Consider the following 10,865-nt stretch of genomic DNA (forward strand, 5'->3'; position numbering starts at 1 on the left):
ACCCAATATGGCCTAACGAGGCTTATGTTAACAAAAAATATGATGAGCACGAAGAGTCATCTCCCAATGAGTTTGAAGATGATGGGTTGATTCATTCTTCCACAGTAGAAAATGTTAGCATTAGCCAAAGTTTAAATGACAAAGAGATGAAGACTTTACTTTTAAAGTTGGAGATTTAGTCGAGACTAAGGAGCAATTAGTTGATGTTATTCGTGATTACTCTATCAAACCTAATGTCAAATTCAAGCAGGGTAAAAGCAACAGAAGAAGTTTCAATGCAATTTGTTTTATGAATACAAAAAGAAAAGGTCAACAGATTGGAAATGTAGATGATTATACGTGCTATTGGAAGTCATATGCATTTGTTGAAAAGAAACATAATGGGCAATTTAAAATCACAAAATACTACAGGGTTCACACATGTACCAATTTGATCTTGGAGTCAGATCATAGCAGTGCATCTGCCTCTTACATAACTCGATTGATTGTGCCAAAGTTAAGGAAAAAGATTGATCTAAATCCGGATCAGATAATTGATAGAGTGCTAGATATGAGCTTTATTGAAATATCATATAGCAAAACCGTGGAATACGCGAAGAATTGCGATGACCAAAATCTTTGGTGATTAGGAGAAGCCTTATGCATCACTTTCTCAATATCTTGATGTAGTTAAAAGAAGCAATCCTAATATTGAATGCAAACTTATAACCAAAGTGATTCATCAGAGAGCTGAGCAGTTCACCTCAGAATTTTGGGCATTTGGTCCTTCAATCAAGGGATCTAAATTTTATCAGCTGGTTCTTAGCATTGATGACACACACTTATATGGTTAATATAAAGATGTATTGCTTATTGCTAAAGGAGTAGATGTAGGTGGTAGCTTATTTCCTTTGACTTTTATAGTTGTGGAGGTAGAGAATAGTGGAAACTGGAAGTGATTTTTTTTTGTATTCAATTATATGTTCTTAGTGTATTACCTCATAGGAAAATTACTTTCATATCCGATAGGATGAAAGATATTCCTAAAGCATTGCATAAGATATTTAGTTCTCATCACTATCAATGATATTGCTTAAGACACATTTGAGATAACTTTAAAAAGAGGCATGAGGAGATGCATTTACAAAACATTCTTTAGCAAGCTGGTTGTGCATCGAAAACATGTGTGCATGATTGGATAAGGGATTAGATCAAGGCAACATCTCAAGCTGCATTAAGAGTAATTTGGGAAGTGAATATGTTGACCGATGGGCATTCAGTTTAGACGAAAAAAATCAATTTTGTATCATGACAACTAATTGTTCTGAAAGCTTCAAGTGTGTACTTAAAGGAGCATGAGCAATGCCCATACAGGCGTTAGTAGTAAGAAAATTTTATAGACTTAATCAATACTTTATCAAGCAACGAGAGGATGGAGCAACGTGGACAACGAGGTTGACACCAAAAAATGAAGAGATTGTAAGGTCTTGTCTCATGCAAGCGACATTCACAAAGGTTACTAGATTTGCTCCAGATGAATGTTAAGCTATAGACAAATGAGATCATAATTACACCGTTAATTTATGAGAAATACAATGTGCATGCACTTGTAACATGCCTAAATTGTAAAAATTACCATGTCCGCATGTTATAGCGATTTCTTCCAAGCAATTTCGGGTGCAAATACTTCATACTACACATACTCCTCCAAAAGATATTAGTCAAATCACTATAGAGATTCATACAAGCCGTGTTTCCATCCAATTTTATATAGTAGTTATTGGCCATCCTATAACGGGCCACATGTATTCCCTTCTAACTATAAGAGACAAGCCGGATGTTCGTGATCGGTACGCGTAAGAGGTACGATGGATGAAGAACGGGAAGGAGCTCTAAAGCAAAATAGGTGTAGATATTGTAAACAACCGGGCCATAATAGATCTCGTTGTCCTACCAATCCAAATAGATAGCAATTAATATGTAAAATTTGTTTAATATATTCTATGTATTTTATTTGTGATTACTCTATGTCATTTCTTTTTTTGCTTAATATAATGTATATTATTTCTAATTCGATATATACTATATTATAACACAATACTAACACATTTTATTCTATATGTGCGGACATATACATCATGCAGGCGGCAAACCAATGAATTATGAAGTCTTATACGACTAAGATCGACAGTGATTAGTGAAGTTAGAGTTAGCGAAGGTAAAAAGTTTAATATTTAATGTAATTTATGCAGATTACTTGTAATGATTGTTGTATCTAATACATTTTATTTTTTGTAATTTATGCATGCCTTGAATATTACCGTAATTGATCACACTCTGTGCACGTTCAAGTTAGGAATTGAGATCCACGTGATCAAGAATATATCCATCAAGCAAGTTTTTCGAATGTTCAAAGTTGCAAAGGATAAGGCTCGATTGACAGCTTTGATTGAACAATGAAGGCTCAAGATAAACATATTTTACATGCGACAAGGAGAGACGACTATTATTTTAAAGGATGTAGGGGTTATACTTGACCTCAAAATTGATAAGAATGCCATTACGGGTACCGATAATTTTAATGTGTGAAGGTCTATTTCATACAGAGGCATTTCCATATTTCTAGAGTATTATACCGGAGTTGCATCCGGACCGTTTGCACCCCTACCAGGCCGTCACATGAGCAGGTATCTAGTGGACAAATTTTCAAAACAAACCCTTTTGGGTTTTTATTTGCAAAAAACGACATATTTCGAAAAAATTACAAAAACCGACCTGTTTTCAGCACAGCGCTGAAAACAGGTCGGTTTTTGTTAAAATTTTTCCAAAACTTCACGGGAGTTCAACTCCCGTGAAGTTTAATGTATTTTTAAACTTCACGGGAGTTGAACTCCCGTGAAGTTTAATTTACACATAAATCTTCACGGGAGTTGAACTCCCGTGAAGATTTATGCCCAGATGCAACGCCAGGTTGCTCTCTGGAAGTTGGGACTGCAACTTCACGGGAGTTGAACTCCCGTGAAGTTGCATGTTATACTTAACATGCACAGAATGTTGTGCATGTTTTGTATACATATCTGTTAACTCATATATGCACCAATTTATTTGCAAACAATCACAATAATATATACATGATTCAACCATGAATTAAACATGCACGATTATATATATGAACAATAATTGATCTTCAAAAGTTTAGTATTTGAAAATTCAGGAAAGTTACAAATTTTAACAAAATAAGTTCAAATACACCCCAAATATAGCTCCCCTTCTTCCTCTCCCTCTCTTCCCCCTCCCCCTCGCTCTTCCCCGCCCCCTGGGTTCCTACTGATGAGCATCAACTATCTGTGTATCCGGCTATGTATGAAGCTGCAAAGGGCCGGCTCCATCGGCATGCGAAGGGCCGGTGTCATCATCACGTGGCCGTCGACGTCGAGCGTACGCCTGTCCAAATGAGCGAGACCTGTCCTCACGGCCTGCGAACTCGTCGACGTAAGTCTTATGAAACACCTGCGCTATTGTAGGGTGAAAATTTTGATTTCCCAAAAATAAGGAGTGTTCGTTTGTATTAATAAGAAGGCTTATTATAAACTAACAAATCAAATGTTTACAACAGAAGCAGAGGGAAAGCCCTCTTTGTTTTGTGTGGGGACTTTAGGTGGCTGTAGGACGCTTCGCTCGATGCTCGTGTCGAGTCTGCTTCCCTTGGACCGTTTGAATGAGGTTGCTGGAGAGCTTCAGTTCGTAGTAGAAGCTCGAATCGATGGAGTTCGGGTCTGCTTAGTTCGCCGGAGATCGGAGCTCGGAACTAGGCAATGGTGCTGTAATGCAAGGATCTGCTAACAGCTTGGTCTCAACTAGTTTTCTCCAAGTTTTGTGACCTCTCCCCCTAGTGTGCTGGAAGGGGCTTTTAAATGGAAGAAGGACAGCTTGACTCATCCTTGAATTATGGGATGTGACCACATCTTCTTCAGAGACGTCTAGCTGCTCCTCGATACCATGAATGGTCATTCGAGGGATTGTGCTTTATGTCCTGTCACCTACGATGGGAAGACCCATCCTTGTATATGAGGCAACGGCCGTCTGCTATCCGAGTGGACCTGACCAGCATTAATGAACCGCATTTATGAGTTCGCAGAGTGATGAGGCGTCGGTCCGATCACTCGTACTGTGCGTGACCGTCCGGCGTGCTTTGGGCACGGTGCCTTCTCCTTTCCGGTCAGGAGAGGCGGTGAAGTAGGTGCACAGTACTCGAGTGGGTCTAGCCAACTTGCCGAGTGCCGGCGGATCCAGCTTCTGACTCAGACAACCGAGGTGAGTCGCATTTATGAATGCTCAGGTTGACTCGACACCTGTCCAAGCCTTCGTGTTGTGCGTACTGCGAGCGGCCGTTTGACGATCTTGGGGTACTGTGCTCTCTCCCTTTGGGTCGAGAGGGATGAGAAGGTCCATCTCAGCACGTGGGGTAGCGGATACCCAGCTGTACTGATGGTCTTGGGGCTTGCTGGCGGATTTGACTCTGAACTCGGGCAGGCGAGTTGAGTGAAAGGCGAACTTCCGCCATCCTGATCGATCTTAACTCGTGCTGGCGAGCCGACCGTTAGGCGAACCTAGAATCTAGCATATCTGACGTCTATGCGATTTAGGCCTGTGCCAGAGAACTGAGCGTGCGAGCTCTTCTCGTAAGCAAATTTCATGTACGCCTATAGAGGTATTTTTTTTACCGTCTACAGCTATGATCTTCTTGATCCTGCTAATGAGCCCTAATGCCACCTGATCCTGAATCTCAGTCACGTGCGCATCAATATCAGCATCAATGCTATCTAAAACATGGACCGGTGAGGTAAACAATTTATTAAGTACCAATTCAATAAAAAATGTTATAATTTAGCTTAGAAACTTACGTAATCTTTCTCGTTCATCCCACTAGGGATGTAACTATCTGTAGGTGGGCGTGGCATGTGTCCAGCTAATGGCTGTGGGTCACGCATGATCCATCTACGTGTGATATCCTAATACCAATGCATATACGCGGTATAGTCAACAGCTGTGGGCCTCGTATCCTGTATAAAATCCCACCTGTGAACCCACCTGTCTATATAGGCCGCACAGACTACGGCCCAGTCAATACGGTGTGATGTAGGGCGCCACCGACGATCGATCTGCTCGATAGGATCTGGAATATGCTGAGAGAGCGTAAACTGCCGTAGCACACAGTCCGGGACATGCATCTCCACGATCTCCCAACAGATCAATGGAACTCTGGCTCTCCACAAGTCGGGACTATCCCGGCAGATAGGTGCAAGAGAATGCATATCAAGCTCCGGCGGTGTATATCTCCACAAGTCGGGACTATCCCGGCAGATAGGTGCAAGAGAATGCATATCAAGCTCCGGCGGTGTATAAGGTCTCCACTTGAACTAAAATAAAATAAAACATTTATCAGTATCACACAGAAAAACTATAATATTCATACTTCTTGAGTTTTATATTTACCTGTTCGCGTTGGAGGACATCAAGCTCATTTCGGTAAAACTGACGGTGACGCGTCGTTGATTTGTACTGAGCGTATCGCACGTTATACCTATATGCAGAATAGCGAATATATAAGTACAAATTCATTACGAATGAAATATGTGTGTATAGTTATACCTGTATGCCAAAGGATACTGCCCCTCCAAGTCACAGTGCATAAGTAAAGTGGGTCGTCCAATATGAATGCGCTCCCATGACCAAATCTGTATCAACGTACAACATCCCTTGAATTCTTTATTCTGCATCAGGGATACCCTACCTAATTCTCGATATAAGTATGCCAACACCGCACTGCCCCACGATAGTGCGCCGCATACACCGAAATCCTCTAGGAGTGGTAGCCATCATGCATGTACGAGTGTCTTGCTCGCATCAGGAAATAGTACGCACCCTATCATGTGCAATATGTACGCACGAGCATGAAACTGGAGCGTCTCAATAGGGGCATCCTCTAGTATATCACTCTGAAATGTCTAACGAAGCCACGATAGCTTCATCGCACCACTCCTCAAGTCGGGAACCTGACCAAGAAGCCTAGCACATACCTCCGGCCAACTATGATCATCGGTGCCCGTAACTGCCGGTCCATCGATCCGGAGTCCAAGTATGACGGCCACGTCCTGTAAGGTGATGTTGCACTCCCCTATATGCATGTGAAAGGTGTTGGTCTCTGGCCTCCACCTCTCAATAAGTACAGTGATGAGCGGCCAATCAAGCCTAATATATCGAATCATCGAACACTCCCGAAATCCGGCCTGAGCGATCAGATCTAGTACCCTCTCATCCTTAATGACCCAAGCCGAATGACTCTGGGAATGCTCGACCATCGTGATGTCTGGTACGGACTGCACATAAAACAAAAAATGTTTAAGTATATGTATAATTTAATAAATCGAAGAAATATATATAAAATTTAATCGTATTACCTGTCCCGAACCAATATGGTCTGAACAATGACTCGCCTAAAGGTACAAAACGTCGGGAAACGAAGGTCCCGGATCAATTACGAAAAGACCTGTGATTAAAATATGAGCATATATACAGAAATATGAGACACTACATAATACAAATGCATGTATGAAATGAACACAGCTTGATCGGGAACATATTACAAATACGAATATGCAAGTCATACAGAACATATTACAAATACGAATACGAGTATCATACGATTGTCATACAGGATCTGACATAGTGCAAAACGCTACATAATACAAATCAACGCCTAATACTAACTGGACACCTATTTTTGTTGTGACTCGGCTGATCATATCTATTGCACTTATTTCTCCTCCTAGCTCCTTCACGTCCATCATCCATACTATTTCTAATACGCACGGTACGAGGGCGCCCTGCCGATCTTTTATACAAGGGAGGTAATATCTGTGGCCCGTCTTGTGTCTAATGTCGACTATCGTACGGTGGACGAAAACACTCTTTGTACGTTTGTTGATAGTTGTATGCAGAATACCAAGTCGCGACAAATTCATAATGTGAAATTCGAGCACCACCCTGTAGATCGGAGTAAGCTACTACAACATGTGAACAAGGAATACATTGTAGTTGCGGTACATTGTAAGTGCATGTACTAGTGTGATCCACCAACATATTGACTTTGTAAGAGCAACTTTCTCTATGGGTTATTCCCTCGATAACCTCCCATTCATTAAAACTGTATCGTACGACCTGAAAGGACCGAGCTTGTACAATCTGAGCCGCTATCATTTCATAAACCTTTGGTGTTAGCTCTGAGCGGATATTTTCACCAAGTTCTCGACGTCGTAGAAATAATTTATTAAGCCTGTAAAACGTTTTAGCAACTAGTGCCTGTATTGGCATGCCGCGTGCTCCCCTGAGCACGCCATTGAAGCTCTCAGACGCGTTCATAGTCATCATACAGAACCGTTTGCCACCATCCTCACATAAAGCCCACTTATCAACATTGTTTGGACCCAAACTAGTTTCGATCCAATCATGTGCAGCTCGTGAAATGAACTTAATCCTCTCTCGTATTTGTTCATAAACATATTTTTCTGTTGCACAACCGGCTTGCCAAAGTAAGTCTTGAACCTGAGCATTTCCATACTTCTTCTTGAAGTTGTCTCTAATATGTCGCAAGCAATAGCGATGTGCATGTGGTGGCGGAAAATGTCGTTGGAGTGCTCTTGGAATTCCTTTCATCCTATCGGATATGAATGTAATCGCCCGCGTCCCCACACTAGGGATGTGATATCTAATGCATGTAAAAAACCAAGCCCAATTCTCTGTGTTTTCAACATCAACCACAACAAATGCTAAAGGAAACAACCCGCCATCCGTGTCAACTCCGGTTGCAACAAGCAAAACGCCTTTGTATTTACCATATAAGTGGGTTCCATCAATGCTAAGAAGAGGACGTCAATATCGAAACCCCTCAATACAGGGCCCAAATGCCCAAAATACACTGGTGAACCGCCTTTCTCCGCCATCAACCGGGTCCGAAGATACTTCGTAGACAGTCCCCAGATTTTCTCTTTTGAGTGCTTCAAGATAATGAGGTAAGATCTCATACGATTTATCCCAATCCCCAAATATTTTTATCATCGCCTTCCTCCTAGCATTCCAACACTTGTGATATGATACATCAAAGTTGGTGGCTTTATGCACTAAAAAACGGATATCTTTCGGCCTTAGATCAAGATCCTCCCTCAGATGCGGTAAAATCAATCGATATGTAAAAGAAGAGGACGCATTCTTGTTATTCATCTCTAATCGAGGATTGCTACAAGTGTGGAGTCCATTGTATGCCGTGATTTTGAATTGCACGCCTACTCTTACACCGAGTGTGAATTAAGCTTCCACAGACACCTCGCAGTGCCGTCGTGGTGTCCACTATTATCTTCGACATCATCATCTTTGCGATAGAAACAAACCACATTATAGCTTATCTTCGACATCATCATCTTTGCGATAGAAACAAACCACATTATAGCTTGTAGTATTATTTTTTGTTGGCCTGAACTTCACATTTTTCATTATAGCTTGTAGTATTATTTTTTGTTGGCCTGAACTTCACATTTTTTGCAATGGAATACGTGCGAATAGCATGGATCAATTTCTCCTTACTCTCGTAAAGATCTTTCTTCATGAATGAGAAGTCCTTGGCCTGTGTATCAACACCGCTATTAGTGCTAATAGGAACACTTTCCATCACGGAGTTATCAATCCATTCATCTCCTTGAAGTTCATCGGGCGGCGGATCCTCTAAGACGACATACTCATTATTAACAGAACATCCGTCGATGTGTTGGTTTTCCCCGTTATCACGATCTATCAAGGTCATGCTATTAATTTGTAATCCCTCCTCTTCATCATCATTCTCAGATTCAACACTTGCATTATCTTCTTGAATTCCTGTGTTAGTATCGAAAGTATTCGAAGTGCCCACGAACGAAGGACCGCTCATGTATTGTGATTGTGTCCAACATTCATCTTGTTGAGGAGATAAAAAGCCTACAAAATCAACTTCAGGATCCTCCAACATGCGGGAATACATTCATTGGGAGTTCAACGATTTGCCCAAATCCCTCTGATATTTTTCAATGAACAATTCGATCAAACGCTTTTCGTCGTGTAAGACATGAATGAGACCCATATCGTAGTCACTTGATATTTGAATGCCACTTGTTCTGTTCCCCACAACAGGATAATTACAAACCGCACTGAGGTGTTACTCACGTGAGTTAGTTAATGTAAGTTTGTGTAATTCATTAACCAACTCATCGAAAGTACACGATTTTGTTATGAACAACGGTCTCGTCGCGCCTCCTTCATAAACAGGCATATTATTTTCGAGGTAATTAATCTTCCCATCATAAGAATAAAGAATTACGATTCGATCGTTCATCGTTAACTCTGAAGAGTGAAAAATTTAAGATCAATATTACACGAAAAGCAAAATAAATATTGATTGTTACTAATTTTTACATTTAGGTAGTAACTTAAATATTGATTGTTACTAATTTTTACATTTAGGTAGTAACTCTAATTTCCACATTAATTCATAATTTCACCTCTAAATGCACAAAATTATTTAATTCATAATTTCACCTCTAAATGCACAAAATTATTTGATTTTTCTTCACAAAATTCGTAAATAATCCACTAATTCCACAAAATTATTGATAATTTTCACACTAATTCTTCACAAATTTCACAAAATTATTGATAATTTCCCCTCTAATTTTCACATTTATTGATAATTTTCCCTCTAATTTTCACATTTCCTCACAAAATTCGTAAGTAATTGTGAAATTTCCACACTAATTCCACAAAATTATTGATAATTTCCACACTAATTCTTCACAAATTTCACAAAATTATTGATAATTTCCCCTATATTTTTCACATTTATTGATAATTTTCCCTCTAATTTTCACATTTCTTCGCAAAATTCATAAATAATTCACAATTAAATTCTAAAATCTAGATTTTTATATGAAATCACAATCAAATAGTGAGAGTATACAAAAATTAGAGAGTATAAATTTTTTTAAAAAGAATTTACCTGTTTTTTCCTTGAGACTGAGATCTGACGGCTGCGAACGGAAAGGAGGCGGCGACGGTCGGAAGCTGGGCGGCGGCGGTCAGGAACGAACTGGGCGGCGGAGGTCGGGAGCTGGGGCGGCGGCGATTGGGAACGAGGGAGTTAGGGTTTGTAGGAATGGGGTCGGGCTGGGGCTGGGTCACGCGGGCCTTATATAGGCTCACAACTTCACGGGGGTTGAACTCCCGTGAAGTTGCAGTCCCAACTTCCCGAGAGCAGATATCGCCGGAGCTGCTCTCGTGAAGTTGCAGTCCCAACTTCCAGAGAGCAACCTGGCGTTGCATCTGGGCATAAATCTTCACGGGAGTTCAACTCCCGTGAAGATTTATGTGTAAATTAAACTTCACGGGAGTTCAACTCCCGTGAAGTTTAAAAATACATTAAACTTCACGGAAGTTGAACTCCCGTGAAGTTTCGGAAAATTTTTAACAAAAACCTACCTGTTTTCAGTGCTGGGCTGAAAACAGGTCGGTTTTTGTAATTTTTTTCGAAATAGGTCGTTTTTTGCAAATAAAAACCCAAAAGGGTTTGTTTTGAAAATTTGTCCGGTATCTAGTTGACCGTTAACAACATCCGACCGCAAAGAATCGGGCCGGGTTCAAGTAAAAAATATAAAACCTGGGCCCAGCCTAATTAAGCCCAAATCTCTCTCCGCCATCAAGCGAACCCTAATTTGGCTCTCTCTCTCTCTCTCATCGATCCGAGCTCGAGTTCGCCGGAGAAAATGGCGCACGGCGGTTACGCCAGGCGCAGGACGGAGGAGCGG

At 40.8% G+C, this 10,865-nt stretch overlaps 1 protein-coding gene across 1 annotated transcript in view; it reads left to right on the top strand.

Annotated features, from left to right (window-relative positions):
• LOC109846348 (rRNA-processing protein EFG1-like) overlaps positions 10,217 to 10,865 on the top strand; it is a 16,853-nt gene continuing 16,204 nt past the window's right edge. The window contains exon 1 of the mRNA XM_020415573.1: positions 10,217 to 10,237. Coding sequence (XP_020271162.1) covers positions 10,217 to 10,237 — 21 coding nt within the window. The remainder of the gene's footprint in view (positions 10,238 to 10,865) is intronic.

Source organism: Asparagus officinalis, chromosome 6 (genome assembly GCF_001876935.1).
Source record: "Asparagus officinalis chromosome 6, Aspof.V1, whole genome shotgun sequence".
Taxonomy (NCBI): Eukaryota; Viridiplantae; Streptophyta; class Magnoliopsida; order Asparagales; family Asparagaceae; genus Asparagus; species Asparagus officinalis.